Genomic DNA, 22,001 nt, shown 5'->3' on the forward strand with positions numbered 1-22,001 from the left:
ACACCCAAATTAAGTTATATTCAATTTTATTAGTTAATTGTTTTAAATCTAACTACCATAGATGACTTTTAAATTTTATTATGATCCGTTGAATTTCAAAAAATAAATAAATGGTTTCCTTCCCTGTATATATAATCAATAAAATATTGATAATAAATTAAAATTTAGAGCTAAAGGATAACACTAAAAAATTTAAATATTTTTGTTTTCAAATATAATATATTAGATAAGGCTCTACAAGTTTTTTTCATCAACTTTTTTGAAGGTGGATAAGAAAAATAATAACATTTTAGAAACATAATAAGAAAATCAATGATTATTTTGGTTTCTATAAAATAAGTTATGACAGCACATTAACACTTACAAAGCATTGAAAAAAGTAATAAAACTTACCACAAATCATACGACATATTAATTACAAATAAATTCTTCAATTTTTTGTCAAAAATTGATTTTTAAGATTATACACATAAGTTCAAAAATAATTAAATGAAATTAAAAATTGACATATTTTGATTAAAATACTCTCATATTATTTTTCGAAATTAATCACATTAATCATTTTCACCATAAATTATGCACTAAATTTCATAAACTTTTCGATGAACAATGTGTATTAAATTTGAGAGAAAATAAGATTAATACTATCAATCATTATAAAACACATTATAAATTCTTTCCTTTTCAACGTGTGCTCTTTTCAATATATATTATGGGCTCATTAAATAATGCAATTAAAGATACTTCAAGGATTAACTTGGACATGAAAATAAGATAAAATAAATAATAATTAAAGAAAATATATAATTAAATATCGAATTTAAATTATGTGGAAAAAAGAGAGAATGTCAACCCATTATTTTTTTAACAATTCACGAGTAAACTATAGTAAATAACTACAACTGTTTTCTATCTAAAACAAGTGAAAATTTTATTATTACTTTTTTAGTAGAAACTGAAGTGGTGATTCTCTTTGACAATTCCCAAAGATAGAGAGGGTAGTCAGGGTACTATAACTCAGACACTCATCACAACACAACAGAGTAAACGTGAAAGTTAAGCAACAAACCATATTGTTTTTCTTTTTTCCATCTTATATTACATAATATTTAAAATTTAGATTCAATAAATTTATTATTATAAGTAATACTAAATTTATTATAAGTAATAATAAATTTAGGGATAATAAAAATATAATATAAGTTTAAAATATAAAATATACATAAAGATAAATTAGAGAAAAAATTAATTTACATTATCAAATTATCAATTACGTTTATCAATAATAAGTATATATTTATAATTTATAATGCTTAAATAGTCACTTTTTAAATTCACTAATTTTAACTATTTTATAATAATAGCTCAGTGTCTGATGAAACATATGTTAATTTAATATATTGAATAGAATACTAAAAATGTTGTAATATTTTAATTAAACTTTGATTAGAGATAGTTTCCCCTATATAAATAATTTATGTAGCTGTCTTTTTCACACAAAAAATGAAGAATCAAATATTAGAGGAATCTCTAGATATGTTGAGGATTGCCTGACAAATTTGTTAGTGGTACATAGGTTGCTTCAATTTTAATACACCTAAAAATGTTCCAAGGTTTTAATATTGCTGAAAATTTACAAATTATTGTTTAGATTTTGTATGAGCATATGAATACACACATTTCTGGTTTTTAATCACTTCTTTGCTATTACATGTTGGTTTTTTTGGTATTACAATATATCTCTTTATCTTTTTGGGTAAGGACATAATCCCTTTTGGGATTTGTGGTTGTCTTTCCCAACAAGTGTTGTTCCCAGAAATTAAACATTCGACTTTGAAAATCCATTGAAACCTTACACCACTAGACCGACAACTTATTGGTTACCATGTTGGTTTAAAGTCCTTCAACCTTTTAATTTTTTTTCAAGATATCTTAGCTAGTAGCATGTTGATTATCATTGACAATTATTTACATATTTTTGGGTTAAAGTGATTCTTAACTAAATGTATCTTTATGCATGAAAAGAAGAATGCATATTTTAAAATTCGTATCTTTAATCAGAACATAATTTATTTAACTTATTTGGATAATTGTTCATATATGGTCTTTTTGTTTTTTAGTGTACAATATACATGAAAATTAACAAATATAAATATGCTCGTATAATGGGTAAATAATTGAGTTTATTAAATATATACTACAATGAGTTTGATTTTTATTGTTTTAATGAGAAAGTTTTTGTTACGTTGATCAACTGTCACAAGTTTAACAAAACACTTTCCGAATATAATTATAGATGTTTGTCTAATGATGTAAAGTTTCATTCAATAATCAAAAGATTAAAATGTTAAAAAATTCAATCCCTATAAATAACATCTATTAAAATGGATATCTATATGCCTAAAATGGATTAGTTACTTATACATAACTGATACCTTAGTAGTACAAAAATTCAATAATTTAGTTTTTTTTAGTATTATTTAAGGTTTGATTGAATATATGTTGCAGTCAAAAGAATAGCTTCTAAGTCTTGAGAGAGTTATGTGATGTTGTTGTCGGGTAGAAAATCAAAATCAAAACTTTATTTCTCTCTCTTCTTTCTTCATTCTTCTCTTCCTCTCTCAGATTTGTGTTGAGCCTAGGTTCTCAGCACAAACATCATATGTCACTGTTACTAGTTTTTTATATAACAAGCAATGTTAACATTTCTTAACACTGTACCTTTTCTCACTACTCTTCCAAGATAGATAAGACTATAGAGAAGTATATGCAACAACACACACCAAGTTCTAGAAGAAGAAGAGTGAGATAATAAGAAGAAAATTGAGAATAAGTGTTTATATAAGCATAGAGTAGAAGTAGTAGTTGTTGTAGAGTGAGGTGAAGTAATAATAACAATAAAAGGAGAGTGAAGTTGTTTTGTTTGCATAAAAGGGTATAAGAAAGAAAAAGAATATATGCAAATGTCACAAGAAGAAGATTCTTGTTCCAACACTATTGAGCAATGGAAATGGTCTGAAATGCAAGGCATTGAGCTTAATTCTCAATCTCACACACCACACCAAGAAATGGATACTTCTCTATCTCAAAAACCCAACAAAGATGTTGATGGTGTTCTTGATGATGCTATTGGTAATGGTGGTGATGGTAAGAACAATGATGGTAGTGGAGTGAAGAAGAAAACAAAGGTTGAGAGTGTTCATCCTACAGGGTTTGTTAGCCTTTTCAGATTTGCTGATGGGTTGGATTACATTCTCATGGCAATTGGAACTGTTGGAGCTGTTGTACATGGTTGTTCTTTGCCTCTTTTCCTTCGATTCTTCGCCGATCTTGTTAATTCTTTCGGTTCCAATGCTAATGATGTTAACAAAATGACCCAGGAAGTTGTCAAGGTAATACAACACTACCAGTATCTCAAAATTCAAACTTGTATGTTTTTTTGTGATTGATTCACATTTTGTATTGAAAGTGAAAGTGAAAATTACTGAAAGGTCTATGTTTGCAGTATGCATTTTACTTCCTTGTGGTTGGTGCTGCTATATGGGCATCTTCATGGGCAGGTTAATTAGTCACTTTAATTTCCTTATTTTTTTGGATTTTGATTCTGTGTTGCCAATTTTAAGGTTTTGAATGTAAAAAAGGTTGAATTTATTGCAGAGATTTCATGTTGGATGTGGACCGGGGAGCGCCAATCAACGAAGATGAGGATCGAGTACTTGGAAGCTGCTTTGAACCAGGACATTCAGTTCTTCGACACTGAGGTTCGAACATCCGATGTTGTTTTCGCCATCAATACCGATGCTGTCATGGTCCAAGATGCTATCAGTGAGAAGGTTGAGCACATCCTAGTTGTGAATTGAACTTGTTTGTCGATTTATTATCGCCATTTTTATGTGACTAGTGTTGAATTTGGTTATTGTTTGTTGATTCATATGCAGTTGGGTAATTTCATCCACTATATGGCAACATTTGTTTCTGGTTTTGTTGTGGGTTTCACTGCTGTATGGCAATTGGCTCTAGTAACCCTTGCTGTAGTCCCTATGATAGCTGTGATTGGAGCCGTTCACACCATCACCTTGGCCAAGCTCTCTGGAAAAAGCCAGGAATCTCTTTCTCAAGCCGGCAACATCGCGGAACAGGTATGAGATCAAAATTGCAAGTCCCAATTTTTGAGTAGTACTAGTTAGAGACCAAAATTCCAGCCTTGTTACAGCATTTACTATTATCTAATTGTTTCTGCATATGGGGTGCTTGTTGTTGATATTGAACCGAATCACAGACGGTTGCACAAGTTCGAGTCGTACTGGCCTTTGTTGGAGAGTCGAGAGCATTGCAGGCCTACTCATCAGCATTGAAGGTTGCTCAGAAGCTTGGTTACAAAACTGGTTTTGCAAAGGGAATGGGATTGGGTGCCACTTACTTTGTTGTTTTCTGCTGTTATGCGCTTCTGCTATGGTATGGAGGTTATCTAGTTAGGCACGGCTATACCAACGGAGGACTTGCCATTGCAACCATGTTTGCTGTTATGATTGGTGGATTGTGAGTACTGTGTTTTTTTATTGGCTTGTGAAAATGTCTGTTTTCTTTAATGGTTACAGCTTCGATTATATTCCCCGAAACAATGAAAACAATGTTCTTTGTTTTTTATTCCTGTACCAACTTTGAGAACATGAAGAAAGGCAAAAAGAAGTGATATACTTGTAGTTCTTAATGAACAAAGAAAATGTTTTCCTAAAATAAATAGGCCCTTAGTGATTCAATTGTTTAACCTCGTTTAACACATTAATCCACACAGGGGTTTAGGCCAGTCTGCGCCAAGCATGGCTGCATTTACCAAAGCTAGAGTTGCTGCAGCCAAAATTTTCCATATAATTGATCACAAGCCGAGTATAGACCGAAACAGTGAATCTGGCTTGGAACTAGAGGGTATTATGGGACTTGTGGAGCTGAAAAATGTAGATTTTTCATATCCATCGAGACCAGACGTTCGGATCCTCGACGATTTTTCCTTGAATGTGTCTTCTGGCAAGACTATAGCTTTGGTGGGTAGCAGTGGTTCCGGCAAGAGTACAGTTGTTTCCCTCATTGAAAGATTTTATGACCCAACTTCAGGTAAACTTTGATCCATCTTAAATAGTTTTAGATTACTTTTTAGTGTGAATTTAACTTGCAAAATTTGAGACTTGGAATTGAAGTTTATGTTGGTTATAGTTACATTGTTGAACAAATTGTGTGTAGGACAAGTTCTGTTAGATGGGCATGACATAAAAACATTGAAGCTTAGATGGCTGAGGCAGCAAATAGGACTAGTAAGCCAAGAACCGGCGCTATTTGCTACGACAATTCGAGAAAATATACTATTGGGCAGGCCAGATGCAGACCAGGTTGAGATTGAAGAAGCTGCCAGGGTTGCTAATGCTCATTCATTCATCATCAAACTTCCTGAAGGCTATGAAACTCAGGTTAGTCAACATAGAAGTTTTATTCTTCTTAAATGGGTTGTTTACATGATAGTGATCACTTTAACAAGATTGGATAAAGTTGATGGGGGCAGAAACTGCTAATAGATTTAAAATAAAGTTATAGTCCTATCAGTGATTTAAATTGTGGACCGCATCACTTGATGCGGCCGCAATATTGCGGTTGTGGTGACCACGGCAACCGCATCACACATCAATTGTGGTGTGACTCCGAGTCACAAAAATGCAGCCGCATCGGGCCACAACGCAACTGCATCATGCTGCATTGAATTCAAAATATTTTTTTAATCACAAAATAATTCACACCGCTGCAGCCGCAATCCACATTGCAATGACCACAATCGCAGTAACCGCAACCATTACAACAATCGCGACCGCAATGTAAAACTCCATCTTGATAATAAATTTTCTCTCCATCTTGATTGTTATAAGACTCTTGGAAAATTGACAATTTGTTAAACAAAAAATTGATGAGGCAAAAACAAAGAATAAGTAATGAAGTATTTTGTAATGCAGGTAGGAGAAAGAGGGCTTCAACTTTCAGGAGGACAAAAACAAAGAATAGCAATAGCAAGGGCAATGCTGAAAAACCCAGCAATTCTTCTCCTAGATGAGGCAACAAGTGCACTGGACTCTGAGTCCGAAAAGCTGGTGCAAGAAGCCCTTGATCGGTTCATGATTGGTAGAACAACTCTTGTAATTGCTCATCGCCTCTCCACTATTCGCAAAGCCGATCTTGTAGCTGTACTTCAGCTAGGAAGTGTTTCTGAAATTGGAACTCATGATGAGCTATTTTCTAAAGGTGAAAATGGAGTCTATGCCAAGCTTATAAAGATGCAGGAGATGGCGCATGAAACTGCTATGAGTAATGCAAGAAAGAGTAGTGCAAGGTAGCTTTCCCCGTTGTTGAAAATTGTCTTTGAAAAACTGTTCGAAGCTCATTTTCATTGTTCATGAGAGATTGTTTTTCCATCTTTTAACTACTACATATTCTAAGTTGAGAAATATTGTCATATGTCAATTTTTTCATTTGCAGACCTTCAAGTGCGAGAAACTCTGTAAGCTCACCCATAATTACTCGAAATTCTTCTTATGGCCGGTCACCATACTCACGCAGGCTGTCCGATTTCTCCACTTCTGATTTTAGTCTGTCCCTTGATGCATCACATCCAAATTACAGGCACGAAAAGCTTGCATTCAAAGAGCAAGCCAGTTCTTTCTGGCGACTTGCGAAAATGAACTCTCCTGAATGGCTTTATGCTTTTATTGGCTCTATAGGTTCTGTTGTTTGTGGATCCCTTAGTGCATTCTTTGCTTATGTTCTTAGTGCTGTCCTCAGTGTGTATTACAATCCAGACCACGGATTCATGATCCGACAAATAGAGAAGTACTGCTACTTGTTGATTGGGCTTTCATCAGCTGCACTTCTCTTCAACACATTGCAACACTTCTTTTGGGATATTGTTGGGGAAAATCTCACAAAACGAGTGAGGGAGAAAATGCTGACGGCAGTGCTACAAAATGAAATGGCGTGGTTCGATCAGGAGGAAAACGAGAGTGGCAGGATTGCTGCTAGGCTCTCTCTCGACGCCAATAATGTCAGATCAGCAATTGGAGATAGAATTTCAGTAATTGTGCAGAACACTGCACTTATGTTAGTTGCTTGCACTGCAGGGTTTGTGTTGCAATGGCGCCTCGCCCTTGTCCTTGTAGCTGTCTTCCCTGTTGTTGTTGCCGCCACTGTTTTACAGGTCTGCTTTTTTACATTTCTATATGACTTTCTTTGTCATTAAATTTTATTTCATTTCTATTAATAATTTGTCGAGGGTGAGCCTTCAACGCAACATAGGGTTGCTTGCCTTGTGACCGTGAGGTCATGGTTCAAATCCTGGAAACGACCTTTTCGCTTTCGAGGGTAAGGCTGTGTACATCTACCCCTTTTCTGTATTAATATTTTTACTATGGATTTGTGCAGAAAATGTTCATTACTGGTTTTTCTGGTGACATGGAAGCTGCTCATGCCAAGGCCACACAGCTAGCAGGAGAGGCTATAGCCAATGTGAGAACTGTTGCAGCATTCAATTCAGAAAGAAAAATTGTTCGCCTTTTCACATCCAACCTTCAAACTCCGCTAAAACGGTGCTTCTGGACGGGGCAAATCTCTGGAATTGGATATGGAATAGCTCAGTTTGCACTTTATGCTTCCTATGCACTTGGTCTTTGGTATGCTTCTTGGCTTGTGAAGCACAGCATCTCTGATTTCTCTAAAACAATCCAAGTTTTTATGGTTCTCATGGTCTCTGCTAATGGTGCTGCTGAAACCTTAACCCTGGCTCCTGACTTCATCAAGGGAGGTAGAGCCATGAGGTCAGTCTTTGAGCTCCTTGACCGCAGAACTGAAATTGAGCCAGATGATCCGGATGCTACACCTGTACCTGATCGCCTTCGTGGTGAAGTTGAACTTAAGCATGTAGACTTCTCTTATCCTACTCGACCAGACATGCCAGTTTTTCGTGACCTTAGTCTTCGTGCAAGAGCAGGTAAGACTCTTGCCCTTGTAGGACCTAGTGGCTGTGGTAAAAGTTCAGTCATTGCACTTATACAACGATTCTATGATCCGACATCCGGCCGGGTCATGATTGATGGAAAGGACATCAGGAAATACAACCTTAAGTCCCTAAGAAGGCACATTTCAGTGGTACCGCAGGAGCCATGCCTGTTCGCAACTACTATTTATGAAAACATTGCTTATGGTCATGACTCAGCTACTGAAGCTGAGATAATTGAAGCAGCAACTCTTGCTAATGCACACAAGTTCATATCATCCCTGCCAGATGGATACAAAACATTTGTCGGCGAGAGAGGGGTTCAACTATCCGGGGGACAAAAACAGCGAATAGCAGTTGCTCGCGCTTTTGTGAGGAAGGCTGAGCTTATGCTACTTGATGAGGCAACAAGTGCGCTTGATGCTGAATCCGAGAGGTCTGTTCAAGAGGCGCTAGACCGTGCCTCGTCGGGAAAAACAACTATCATTGTTGCACACAGGCTATCAACTATCAGAAATGCTAATGTGATTGCTGTGATTGATGATGGGAAAGTAGCTGAGCAAGGTTCACATTCACATTTGTTGAAAAATTACCCGGATGGGATTTATGCAAGGATGACTCAACTACAAAGGTTCACACACAATCAAGTCATTGGAATGGCCTCAGGCTCAAGTTCTTCAATGAGACCAAAAGATGATGACAGAGAAGGCTAAAAGAAATTACATGCTATAGAAGTAAATTGCCATAATACCAATTTTAATTATTGGCTTTTTGTTTTGAACATAGTATAGTTTGTGTATCATCCTTATCCTATTCAAGAATGTATCTTCTTGTCATTGTGAATGTTACTGAGGAAATGACAGACAAAAACACCAACCAAATTGAAATGGGTGAATAGATTCTCAACCTTATGAATTTATTGAACGCTTAACCATAGTTACATATTTCTCTCATTTATCCTACGTAATGAATTCATTGCACCATGTACGCATATCAAGGTCCGTCATAAAGGTCTCATGAAATTAATGTAGAAAGTGAAATCACATACTCATGAATCACGCACTCAAGTTAGGGTAAGTATGGATATTAGCTTACAAATAGACTAGTTATTAAAAATTAGAGCATTCAATTAAACTAGGCATTGTATAATGTTTCTTTTTTGGATACCCATTCAATCTAATCAGATCTAAACCTTCAAATGCAAGGGAGATTTTGTTTGCCACTCAGCATTGACAATTGACATTGAAGTTGGCATGCACCTAGTATTTTGTGCCTTTCTGATGTGATGTTGAGGCCTGTTTCGGTTTGAATATGAATGAGCCCAAAATAACATTTGGTAGCCCAAAAACACTGATGTATTACGATGAGGATTTAATATGTATATACCGATAGTGTAGATGTTTTTTACAATGTCATTGAATCATCCATCATTCATATATTAACCATCGTGGACTCATCAACAACACTGTCATTGAATCATCCAGCATTGAAGGTGCATAAATTTCAATGACAGTGCATAAATTTCACACTCCTAAAATTATGGCAGCTTTCTTCAGCAGGAATATTTAATACTTATCAATCCCCGTTCTCACATTTGATAGAATTGGACAAAAGATGTTCAAGCAAATAACAAATAAGAACGTTGGTTTTTTTGTGAGGTATCATAGAGACAAATCTACAAAATGCATAGAATTTTCTATGATTAATTAATTACTCACTACAACAATTCCTATGCTACTGAAATTTGTGTCAAGGGCATAAGCAAGAAACAATAGACTTCCAATATTTATGGCTCCACAGGGACAAAAATCAACACACAGTTCTCTTTAAAGCAGAAACAACCTTATCTAACCTACCTATTCTAAAGTAATGATAATTCGGAAATATCATCATATGGATGGACTTACATTAAATATAGCAGCATTCTAGATCTGAAAGAAAATGGTTGTACTGATTATAGAACTCTGGGTGTAAGCATCATTAGTATGGATACAAGTAAGATGCAAACAAATTATTCAATTCAAGATTTCAAGTTAAAATATCCCATTGATTTATATAGTATGGCCTTCTGCTCATACATATACACAAGGAGGGGATAGAAAAAATAGGTATTTGGCATAAGTGAAGTACTTGACTGAAAATTACATGTCTAAAAACCCTAGAAAGTATAATAAGACAAATACATATCTGGAAAAATCAAATTCTGCTTTATTTTAGATCATCCAGTTTAACCTCGTACTGTTCACCAGTAGACAGAATTTTGACACCGACCATACCCCTTTGCCACTCGGAACTCCCCACTATAACCAGCCGTTCGGCATTTGTTCGGGATGCCCGCTTAAAAACCCTAGAAAATAATAAAAAGGAAGAAATTAATAAAAGATCCAGGCAAGATTAATAGACCATCAAGGCATGCTTTCAAAAAAGGAAAGGGGAAAATCAGTGAATAATCTTTATACCATTTAAGAGGTTTGCTTTCCAAAACCAAGTCGACACTCTGTCCCTTTTCTCTAAGAATATTAGCAACCATAGCAGCAGCAGCTTGAAGATCTTCATCCAACGCACACACAATGTTATGTACTTCTAAGCTGAGCTCTGGTAGCAGACCCTTCTCTTTGAGCAACTATTTAGAAAAGGTAAATCGAGAATAGGTGAAAAGGGTAAAAGAGAGTAAACATAAGTGTAGAGGCATTAGTTAAGATATCATGTGCACTAAAAGATGGTTTGATATGATGCATGATTAGGTGGTTTCCCGTTCTCCTTGCTACTGAAAAGTTAAAGACTTACTTCCACTATGACTGCATCACCAAATCCAAAACCACAGGCAGGAATGTCATCAGCACCAAAAGTTGAAAACAAATGATCATATCGGCCACCACCACAGATAGCTCGCAGTTTTCCTTCTCGGTCAAAACCCTACTGAAGAATTTAATCATTTGAAAGAGAGAAAGAAATACAACAGCCAAATTACACCATAGCTACAAATTAGTGAAATAATAAGAACAAGCGCAATAAAAAAGCAGTCTGTTTTTCTGACTCTATAACTGTAAGTGGAAGGCATAGTGAAGACAACTTCGTTGCAGCAAAATATAATCAGTTAGAACTTTGGTCCATCGGCAATCATTCGCAACATGGAAGTTTTATATTTTTAATAGAATGTACTATTTTTATTCCATTTTTTTTATAGAATAAAGAATTCATTAAGCAGAAAAAAAGTACAGTGCCAGGGGATAGGATTCCATATATGATTTTATTTTCTTGGAGATCATGAACCAATGCGATCACCAAGGATCTTACATGCTTCAGCTAAGATTGTGGTTTTCACTTTTCATCATGCACTTAAGCTTACATATATTAAAACTTAATTAACTATTATACATGTTTTCAGTGCAATTATGCCTGAAGAGTATAAATTTTAAAACACATGAATGACCTAAGGAACTTCTCAACATTTGAATAAACCTTTATAATTGTCACAGAATCAGGTCATTACCAAAAAATATCTAGTTCTGCAACAGAGGCAATCCACAAGCAAGAACTTAGCCCAAGAAGGTTCTAAACTATTCATATTCATGTAAACAATAACATCTAATTACCATTGACTATTAAGTACTGACTATGAAGAGAATCAAACCTCAAATACAATGCCAGTGTAGTAAGCAAGGCCACGAACAACTGATGCATCAAATTGAAGCCATTTTGAGTAGCCAAACTTCTCAGCAAGTAAGAATAGTTGTTTCAGATCAGCTATTGCTTCCCCACAGCTCCCGACTCTCTCTGAATACAACAAAATTTAGATTGCATATAACTTGTATGATTTGCTTTATACAAACTAATGCAGAGTATATGAACTTTATGGTGATTTGATGAGCTTCAAGAAAAAGGAAAGGCAGGGAGAATTTTTTAGGACATGATATGCAAGTATGCAACCCAAAATAAACAAATATATCTGTAGAAGCATAAATGAATTCAAGTAGCCGGCCATAATAATATGAGCCATGATTTCAAAATTTCATCCAGAATATTCAGAAGAAGAAAGACAAAGCCTCCATAAAAAGAGAAACGAAGGACGTCCTTGCATCATCGGAGTGTAATTCTTGGCTTTTAATTGGTGTGAAGCCAGTGGTCATTTAAAAGGGGTTTCTCTTTCAGAAATGCTGAAAATCTAGACAGCTTTTCTTCGTTGATGGTTTCTTCTCTGTTTGTTCTCTTTTAGTATTTTTATATATTATTTTGTCTTATGCTCCCAATTCCTTGCAATCAGCTTCTCTTCATCTTAATGAAGTTTTTCTTTTATAAAAAAGTAAGAATAAATGAAAAATAAAGAAATTCTCTATGAAACAAGAATACAGTTTTCATTATGCACATGCTAACTTGGGCAATTATATATCAGCATCAAAGGCTTGCGTCTATACTCTTATCGTAAACCTGCTTTCAAGCACCAAGCTACAACAGGTTACTTTATAGCAAGAAACAAAATATGATTTTCAGGAAATTTGTAATACTTAAATATCAATTAACTGTAGAGGGTGAACCTTCCAACTCTGCCAATGACTTTACAGAAAGAACTTCTAATAGCTCATGGACAGCCTCTTCTGACACACCAGCAACCTTCAACTCTTTCTTTATCTCCTCAACTGGAATCTTCTCAATCTGCAATAAAAATATATTTTTATTAAACACAATTTGAATTGAGATCATTACTTACCATTATATAAAAAAGACAACATAAAGCACAAGAACGTGAAATTTCAGTCACTGCAAAGATAGGCATGAATGCATAGGGGGTTAAACCGCATGGATCCAAAAAGAAAAAACCAACCAGCAGCATAAAATGAACATGATTTATTGGTTAGTAGAATTCATGGTATCTTTGCCAAACATAATTTTTTAGCAACAATATGGATAACTCACTTTATCAATAATGACGCAGACCTTGCCAAATAAATTTTCAGGTATGGAATAACACTTTAATACTCCCTGTAAAACCTGTAACAGAGAGAAAGGAAATCATAAAACCAAAGCGGTACCTAAGAACCACGTGGATAAGTTAAAAAAGTCAGGACTGATGCAGTTTATTGCAGAATGTGCTTACCTACAGAGGTGAAAGAAGCTACAGGCAAAAACTGTGGTTAACACAATGAAGAATAACACAAACTACATGAATAAAACTTCACATATTCTAAATTAATCATGTCATTACATGAAGAAAAGGAGCATGCTGTAAAAAGAATTCTAAAATCTAAATAACACAAGCCTAGTAAGGACTTACATTATAATAAACTTTTGGCATAGCCGTAAAGGTCTATTGCAGTCATGGGTCATTAGTCCTAATAAACCAAGCCAAGTCAACTACACCAAGCTTTGAAAATTTAATCTATAAATACTCATGTGTTGAAACTGAAGCCTTCTCATCACCCAGCAAAACAGACAGTTTTTAGCAGCAGACATTGAGTAATATTTTCCTTTTTAGGGGCATATGTTTTTTAACGGGAGGGGGGAGAGTGCAGCTGTGGGGGTTTGAATCCATACATCATGCTTAATGTTCGGCAACTCTACCAATTGAGCCGACTCTTGAGACTGTCTTTAAGTAATATAATCAATGGAAACCCTTAAAAGTACATAACTCTAGAAAATGCAATACAAACAACAGTATGGAAGGAGGTAGGTACATCATTCATATGAAGAAAATAGAGTCTGCACCTTTCGACTGGAAACCTTAAATCCAACATCTGATTCTGTAATTCCTATTCGCTTGAACAATGTGACAATAGAAGCTATAAGCTCTGCTTCAGCCTACAATATAAGAAACAAGGTGAGAGGAAACAAAAGATAACAGTCTAATGCCCTCAATAGTATCATCAGTACCATCATTCAAAATTATAAAAAGGCACACAATGTGAACCACCCATGAAAATTCACCGAAGAAAGCATGTTGAAGATAATATGAATAAAAAACACATCTCAGGCTTCATTACGATCAACATTCAGAAATTTCCATTACTTTGTGACTAAAAAATGGAACTAATTCATTTGTTGTCACAAGAGAATGGAGAATGAATAAAAGAAAGTGATTACTTTCCAAAGGGTCTCCCATAACTGCAACACTTACATAAATAAAATGTCACATCTATGAACTGATGACACCTCAGTGCCATGCTTTCTGGACCAGTCATAAACATATGACCAGAAAGAGGACAGCCCATTACTTCAAAAAGTGTGTATAGCAGGCAGCACATACCATAACCCCAGGAACGCCAATGATGTCCATATTCCACTGATAGTGCTCACGACGACGCCCCCTTGTCATTCTCTCATACCGCCAACATTGCCCAACAGTGAACCACTTCAATGGTAGTGACACAGACTTCCTGGAAAGGATAGAACAAAAATAAAGATTATAGTTTGGCATCCACTTAAAAAAAAGCATCTAGATATGTGAAACTGTAATTTTTCAGACATGGACTAAACTAAAATATAGGAAACCCAAAATTTAGCAAATCAAATGGACATTACCCTTTCTGTATCACCAGCCTTGCTAGAGAAGGAGTAAGCTCAGGCCTCAGTGCAACACGACGTCTACCCTGATCTTCAAAACAATAAAGCTGCACATATTGAAATGTAGATGTTTTAATATATTATTGAAATTCCTTCTTGTACTTTCTGTCTCCTCTCTTTTGATGTTAATTATTTTTTCTTCAAAAAATATATTTTGTCACAGTGCCAACTTTTTTAAGCAGAACAGCAAACTGACCAATAATTCTTTTGTGTGCAACAAATGCCATAGAAGCAAAAACCAAGCAGCACCGGAATACAAATCAACAATTATTGTATGGGTCTCACATACCTAATTTGGTTTGATAGAATGCAAACAATATTAAACTAACAACTAAGCGCTTACTATCATACCCATTTTCTAACATCATATGTCAGAAAATGATTAAGGAAGACTTATAGATCAATGCTTTGTAAATGAACATAATTTGATAGAGTATTATGGCATTGTTCAATCCATGTAGCCAACCCCACCAAGTGGGATAAAGGCTTGGTTGTTGTTGTATCATGTGTGTGAAAATGCTGATGAAATGATGTCAGAAACCAATAAAATTTGGATTTAAGAGTTTCAGTCCATGTTTTGCAGCTTGCACTGCTGAAATTTTAATATAGAAAAACTTATGTGCTGTTTTCTATGTACTTGTGGTTCTGTTTTACAATAAGAATATAGATGTGTAAGTCTGTAACAATTGTTGCAAACTTACACATAGTGTATTTTTATTGACTAACAACACCTCATTCACAAACACTTAAAGCAAAACACTTAAGTTATGTCCAATTTAATATTAATGAGTATGTGAACAATTCAAACCCACATATCCTCACATTCATCAGAGTATAATTAATCGATATAATATACTCACTCAGCAACTCAGGTTCTTTCCAAGTGTAAACAAAAACGACAAAAGCAAAAGAATTAGCTTACCTGATCCTTAATCTCCTCCCCGGCTTTCCTAGTGAACAATGCCTCATTTTCAAGCACCGGAAAATCAACCTCCTCAAACCCATACAATCGCGAAACCTAATCCTCACAACAACAAAACCAAAAATTCAGTAACAAAACATCCAAACATATTAGTATAACCTATATAAGAGTGTTGGTTAATTGTAGTCAGTTAAGAGTAGTTACTCTCATCAGAGAGATACTCTAGAAGATTCTGCAGTTAGTTACAGTAAATAGCTATTGTATATAAACTTTGTACTCTTTTCTAAACACTCAATTCATTTCAATATTCTTCTTTTCCCTCTGTTTACTCTCTCTACTCTTAGTTTAGTTACATTTTCTTAGCTTTTCTTATACTTCGCTGTTTACTGTTAGTTACATTAAATAGTTGTTTTATTCACTTATTTTCATTGTCAAACACACTATAAGTTTTTACTGCTTATCAAAATGAAAATAACTCCAAACACTCGGACATGACAGTAAGTTATATGTACACTCAAAAGTCACACTCGGCTAGTTTATTTAACGAGCTAAAATTAATATTCGACTCATTTTCATTCTTGAACCAAATTCACATTCTCAAACTAATTTCAAGTTAGCTAAGATAATTCAAAGCACACAAAAAAAAACAAACTCAATCATAATTCATAGCATAGCAATATCATTTAAGCTTAAACACAACATAATAGATATAAACCTCTCTGAAATTACTGAATAGCCAGTTACGCAATCGCATATCTTCTGGCGGGAAATCACGCGTTCCTTTGGGAGGATTCACATCGATCTTTTGAACGGCGCCGGAGAGAGGCGGAGCGGGAGATAACGCGCCGGACCTACCGGCGGCGGTGGAGGATTGAGTTTCGGAGGGTGGAGAGAGAGAAGATTGAATTGCGGTGGTGGCATTGAATGAGAGAGGTGAAGAGGAAAGTGAACGAAAGAGAGGGTTGATGTACGAGTTGAAACGAGGTTGAAGAATAAGGAATGGAGTTGCAGCCATGGCGGATTCAAATCCTCAATTGAGTTGGATAGGAGTCATTTGAATATCAAATTATTGGGCCTTTTATTATTAGATATCAAACCCAACCTAATTTTTGTGGAGGTTTGGTAATAATATGTTTATCGGAAAAGCCGAAAACAATCATACATTAGTCTAATGATATAAGGTTTTACGAGTTCATTTAATAGTTAAATTTAACTTAAATATGTTTTTCTGACATCACAAACACATGATACATGAAGTGACACATGACACATGAAGTGACACAAACTACGAGACAAAACGATGAGATGAGTGACATTTAATGGGGAGGAAATTATGCATTTTAAAACTGATTAGCTTCTTGCCCATTGAGTAATACTAAAGATCTATTTCTGGAAACAAAAAAGTGTTTGTATAGTAGTGTAAGGTTTTACTTGGTTTCTAAATATACTAAAATATCAAATATTTGATACCTCTAAAGAATAATACATTTGGTTATATAGAAAAAATAATTTCGAACGAAAAATAATATATTAAGTTTTTTAATGAATAAAAAATATGTCTGGAAATATGTTTTTGGATGAACAAAAATTTCAAAATGGCTTTTGATGATATTTATTTATATAATATAAAATTATAATAATGATATGTGTTGAAATTTAGATGTGTGATTGAGTTTCTATTCATTTTTCATAAATTTGGAAATATTTATAAAAAAACTATTCAAGAATAACTCTTCCACAACGATAGATATCAAAACTGCTAAAAGCTAATGTTTTAGTCAATTTAGCAACTAATTCAATAAAGTTCTATGTTTAGTAACCTTACACAAAAGATCAGAATTATGACTCATAAAACACACATCTGTATCGTAGTTTGTGTATATGAAGTTGAGTTAAGTGCACACCTCAATTATGTCAATTGTCAATGTCTTGATATATACTAACACTTTACCAAAATAGTTCTATGTCTAGCAACTAGATTGATAAAATTAAGTTATATGAACTATCAAGCATACCTCTATGTCTAGTAGTTTATGTCATCTAGTTTGAGAGTTAATCCATGCTTATATGAACTATATCTAGCAATCATATGAACATAAACACGCATTGTGACAATTAAGCATAAACTGTATTTAGTATTACACAAAAGGGATAAATTACATGATTAGGGCTATTGGACCGGAATTTCGTCACTAATTCATTTCCTAAATCATACTTAGCAAATCGTCATTCACAAAGTAAGCATTAAAAATGGCAAGGTAATTCATAAGAAACAATATTTCAATTCATTCATAAATTAATTCCAAATGTTATATCAAATGAATAATACATTCCCATCAAGAGAGCAATCTAGCTAAACATTTTCATACATAACAAGATAGATAACAATGTAGAAAATTATAGGTCGTGTAGAAGTAAAACCTCCTCATGGACCTACAACAACCTCACCACTCATACTCTCTCACCTTTACATCTCATTTCTAATACATATTGTCTAAGTACTAAAGAAAATCAAAACCATCCTAAAAATTATCCAATATTTAATTAGGAACTCCTCTAGTCTATCGGTTCGGCTTTTTGGACCTTTTTCTAATAATCGACATTTTTGTGCTTGCGTTGGGCGTAGAGGCGGTGCGCTCAGTGCATCTCTTCGTGTGACCGACTCTTCACTTAGTCAATGTTGCGCTTAGGCGCTTTTCATGCTTAATGTAGCTTGCATTGAGCGCACTAACTGCGTTAGGCACATTTCACCTGATTTGTGGTCTTTGCTTGCTTTTTTCCATTAGCACTAATTCTTGCCTACTTTGTCCTTCTACTGTCCTGAAATATCATGGAAACTTAATTCAAAGAATTGGTGCAAATATTCATCAAACTCCCAATTAGAATGCATAAAATAAGTATTTAAAATTAAAATGTGTTAAATTAGTCTTATGAATCAAGGTAATTTTCACACTTCATATTTTGAGTGTTTGTAAGGTTTTGTGTGTTGCATTGAATTAAACCACATGCACCATCACTTACAGCCTTTGTCGACAAGTCAAGGGAGGAACTTAGTGAGGGCGGGTGGGGGCAACTGCCCTTTGATATTTTCTTTTAATCTATTATAATTTTTTTAAATATTTTTTACCTTATGTAATTTGTGTGTTCCTTCTAAAAGTTATAGATAATATATCAAGTTGTCTCTTATAAGTGTAGATGTTGATATTACTTATAATAATATTATTTTATAATGATTTTACACATATAAATAGATTATGAGATCACGAATTATCTTTGTCAAAATTTACTACTATAGTCCTAAGATTCTATGATTTTTTATAAATCACTTACTATTGATAACATGTATTTTTGTGCAAAAAATTTATCCTATGGATTTTAATGAGAATAGAAAATTAACTTTAGATGTCAATTCAACATTTTATTTTGATATCATTAGTCATTCTTGTTTGAAAAACTCTCATCAATCTATGAATTAAGTGCAACGTCAACAATATTGGGAAAGTGAATACATATTATTTGTTTGATTGATTATTCTCAATTATTATGGTTTAACACTATAGAAAAATCATTTTTAGCAACCAAGAGAACCAAACAAAATTATGTAGTAAGATAGAAGATAATTTTCTTGCACACAAAGAAAATGGTTAAAATTTTACCTACGATTCAATCATCGATAAGTCTAAGTCTTTAAAAGAATGAAGAACGACACTTTATTTTTGATGTATTAAAGTGTTGATTATTGTCTTTGACGAGCAAGCATTCTTGAATAATATCTCCATCTTGCACTAGGTGGAGGTTAATTCTAGGCTTGCTCACAAGCTTCTATTTTTAGAAGGACTTTGGTGTGCTTGGAGGTGGCGGAACAATACGATATTCGGTAATAGCTCCTGAGATATTGGCTCAATTATCAGGAACGCTCATCAAGATTTTAGTGATTTGAGTATTATCGATAACTTTACTAATGATATTTCTTTGTCTAGGGCTTTTTGGTGTAGGCCTGATGTCGGACAGGTAAAGCTTAACGTGGATGAAAGGTGCAACTTGAGCAAAAAATATATTAGTGGAGGAGGAGTCATTCGTAATCATGAGGGACAATGGCTTGTAGGTTTCTCGAGGAAATTCGATCAGAAATCCCCTACACAGACAGAATTTTTGCTATGGAGTATGGTTTATCATTATTATTAAGTTTCTGTCATTGTAAACAAAATCTGTGGGTTGCTTGCTTGAAACTGAGATGTTCATTTCAAGCATGTGTTCAGAGAAGGCAACATGATAGTAGATTGTATGGCTAGCCTTTGTGCTACACTTCAGGATGAGGAGAAGCTCTGAGACTCTCCCCTACCATAGGTGATCCAAATCGTACATACTGACCTTTCCTCTTTGCTGTAGTTTCTTGTATTTTTCTTTCCAATGTACCAAAAAAGTATGTACAATTTTGAAACTTTAAATTGATTATATATATATATATATTTCTTTATTTTTTGTTATTCTATTAATCATCTTAATTAAATTGTAATTTAACATTGTTGTCCCTCCTGAACTTTATGTCGATATCTATCACTGAACCCTGTGGACTCCTTCGAGTTGTGGTCTTGCAACCATACTCCCTAGACAGATTGTTTCACACATTAGCTACCCACTGATTCACGTAGCCCAAGGGCGATACACGTAATGACTATATTGGAGTGCCTCCTTCGTTTTTCTATTATTGTTTATTATTATTTTTTGTTATGAAATCAATAGCTCAAATTCGTACACTAAAATACTTCTAAATTTGTTAACTTATTCTTAATATTACTTTCAATTACTAAGTAAGGAACACATTAATTGCATTTTTATGTTAAGAGATATATAGTGTGTTTGTATATCTTTGAGATATTGACTGTATTTGTATATCTTTATCTAATATCTATATATAAGTAATATATATTAGTTGATTACGTAAAAATATGTTTTTGGTACATATTAATGAAAGATTATTTAGAAGGATATTTTAATTTTATTTATTGGTTAGTCATAAGATTCATAAGCTTGACATGAAAAATAACATTAGCACTTTTGGAGAATTGAAGAGGGTATAATCTTTTTATTTAGAGATGGTAAAAAGGGACATTGGGATGACCCCTTCACTAATTAGTCCTCCTACTTTGATTTGTGTTTTTTGATTTTCAACCCATAGTTTTCCACTTTTTCTTTTTTGACCTAATTCTTCAGCCCCTCGGGATATGTTTGTGAGTTGATTATTGGAAGATAATAATGGAGAGGAGAGAAATACTTCAGAACTATGAAATATACTTGAGAGATGACTTTATTATTATTTATACTTCCTGATAAATTAATATCCTCTCAGAAAAATTTCATCCATAAATCTCAATGTTTGTTCATAAATGGAACCTATAAAAAAACATTCTGCCTCCCTCCACAACCTATCAAAAAACACACTTTGTCCCCACATATTATCCATTCATAGAGCACCTTCTGAAAACTATGGATCTTCGACCATAAATTCCCTAACATAAGATATTTGACTTTAATATTTATTCACCAATTACACTATTAATGTATAATATATTATTTATATTTTAATTATTGTTAACTTTTTTTTTAAATAAATGTATGAAGTGACCATGTGAAAAAAACTTTACTGGATCTAACAATGGATATACATTAAATTCAACATAAATATTTTCCCTCAACAAAAACATATATCTTGATAATAAAATTAATATTATCACTACATATCAATTTTTTGGTACTAAAAAGGGTATTTCATTACCATATATAACCTTATACCATTAGATTAACGCTTTGTTGATATTAGATGTCAATTTGGTTTCTTATATTGTGAACACAAAAATTATTCTTATGATAATTTTTGCACAATATAAAGATATTAAAATATTAATTTAATCTCTAATATTTGATTTAATTGATTAACTTTTGGTTTTAGGCATTTTCCAAAAGTTATGAATTTAGTTTTTATCAAATATTATCACATGGGTTTCGAGCTAGTGTAAGAATTATTTATATTATAAGCATTTCATATATTATTGGTATTTATATTATAATTGAATCTTAAATAAAAGTAACATATATGAATGATGAATGGTATAAAAATACATATATACCGTACTCATTAGTCAAATAATTAAAAATATGTATATTTCTTTGACCTATCAAAAAAAATAGTTGCACCATATAAAGTAAAAAACTAATTTATTTTTAATGTTGATAACCATATTGATCAACTTGATGGAGCAACTTAATGTTTTACCTCATATTATCCAAAACAAATACATAGTAACTAATTTATAATTAAAAATTAATATTAAAAAATGAATTTCACCTCACATATTATATACACATTCATGCATTACATAACACATTCCATGTTGCAATCCACTCCACACTCTCTATATAAACATCCCATTGCTTCATTTTTAGATTTCATTCATCAAACTTCAAGTTAACAACAAAACCTAATCTTAAACCACC

The 22,001-nt window shown here is 33.6% G+C and overlaps 2 protein-coding genes across 3 annotated transcripts; one reads left to right on the plus strand and one right to left on the minus strand.

The window, feature by feature from the left end:
- On the plus strand, nucleotides 2,534–8,970 carry LOC109356827 (ABC transporter B family member 1). Of its 2 annotated transcripts, XM_019600387.1 has the most exons (12): nucleotides 2,856–2,871; nucleotides 2,902–2,921; nucleotides 2,953–3,392; nucleotides 3,506–3,560; nucleotides 3,658–3,833; nucleotides 3,939–4,139; nucleotides 4,280–4,539; nucleotides 4,796–5,112; nucleotides 5,239–5,462; nucleotides 5,997–6,370; nucleotides 6,517–7,231; nucleotides 7,456–8,970. In XM_019600387.1, the coding sequence occupies exons 3-12, from the start codon at nucleotides 2,958–2,960 to the stop codon at nucleotides 8,737–8,739; spliced, it is 4,041 nt and encodes a 1,346-aa protein (XP_019455932.1). In that variant the 5' UTR covers nucleotides 2,856–2,871; nucleotides 2,902–2,921; nucleotides 2,953–2,957; the 3' UTR covers nucleotides 8,740–8,970. The 2 variants fall into 2 exon arrangements, with proteins under 2 accessions (XP_019455931.1, XP_019455932.1); XM_019600386.1 differs by having other exon boundaries at nucleotides 2,534–3,392.
- LOC109357283 (histidine--tRNA ligase, chloroplastic/mitochondrial) lies at nucleotides 10,030–16,584 on the minus strand. Its single transcript, XM_019601128.1, has 11 exons — nucleotides 16,222–16,584; nucleotides 15,507–15,602; nucleotides 14,543–14,631; nucleotides 14,268–14,397; nucleotides 13,730–13,822; nucleotides 12,941–13,015; nucleotides 12,562–12,679; nucleotides 11,661–11,803; nucleotides 10,814–10,942; nucleotides 10,486–10,649; nucleotides 10,030–10,373 (listed from the first exon to the last, which is right to left on the minus strand). The coding sequence occupies exons 1-11, from the start codon at nucleotides 16,519–16,521 to the stop codon at nucleotides 10,235–10,237; spliced, it is 1,476 nt and encodes a 491-aa protein (XP_019456673.1). The 5' UTR covers nucleotides 16,522–16,584; the 3' UTR covers nucleotides 10,030–10,234.

This window comes from Lupinus angustifolius, chromosome LG09 (assembly GCF_001865875.1).
Source record: "Lupinus angustifolius cultivar Tanjil chromosome LG09, LupAngTanjil_v1.0, whole genome shotgun sequence".
Classification (NCBI taxonomy): Eukaryota; Viridiplantae; Streptophyta; class Magnoliopsida; order Fabales; family Fabaceae; genus Lupinus; species Lupinus angustifolius.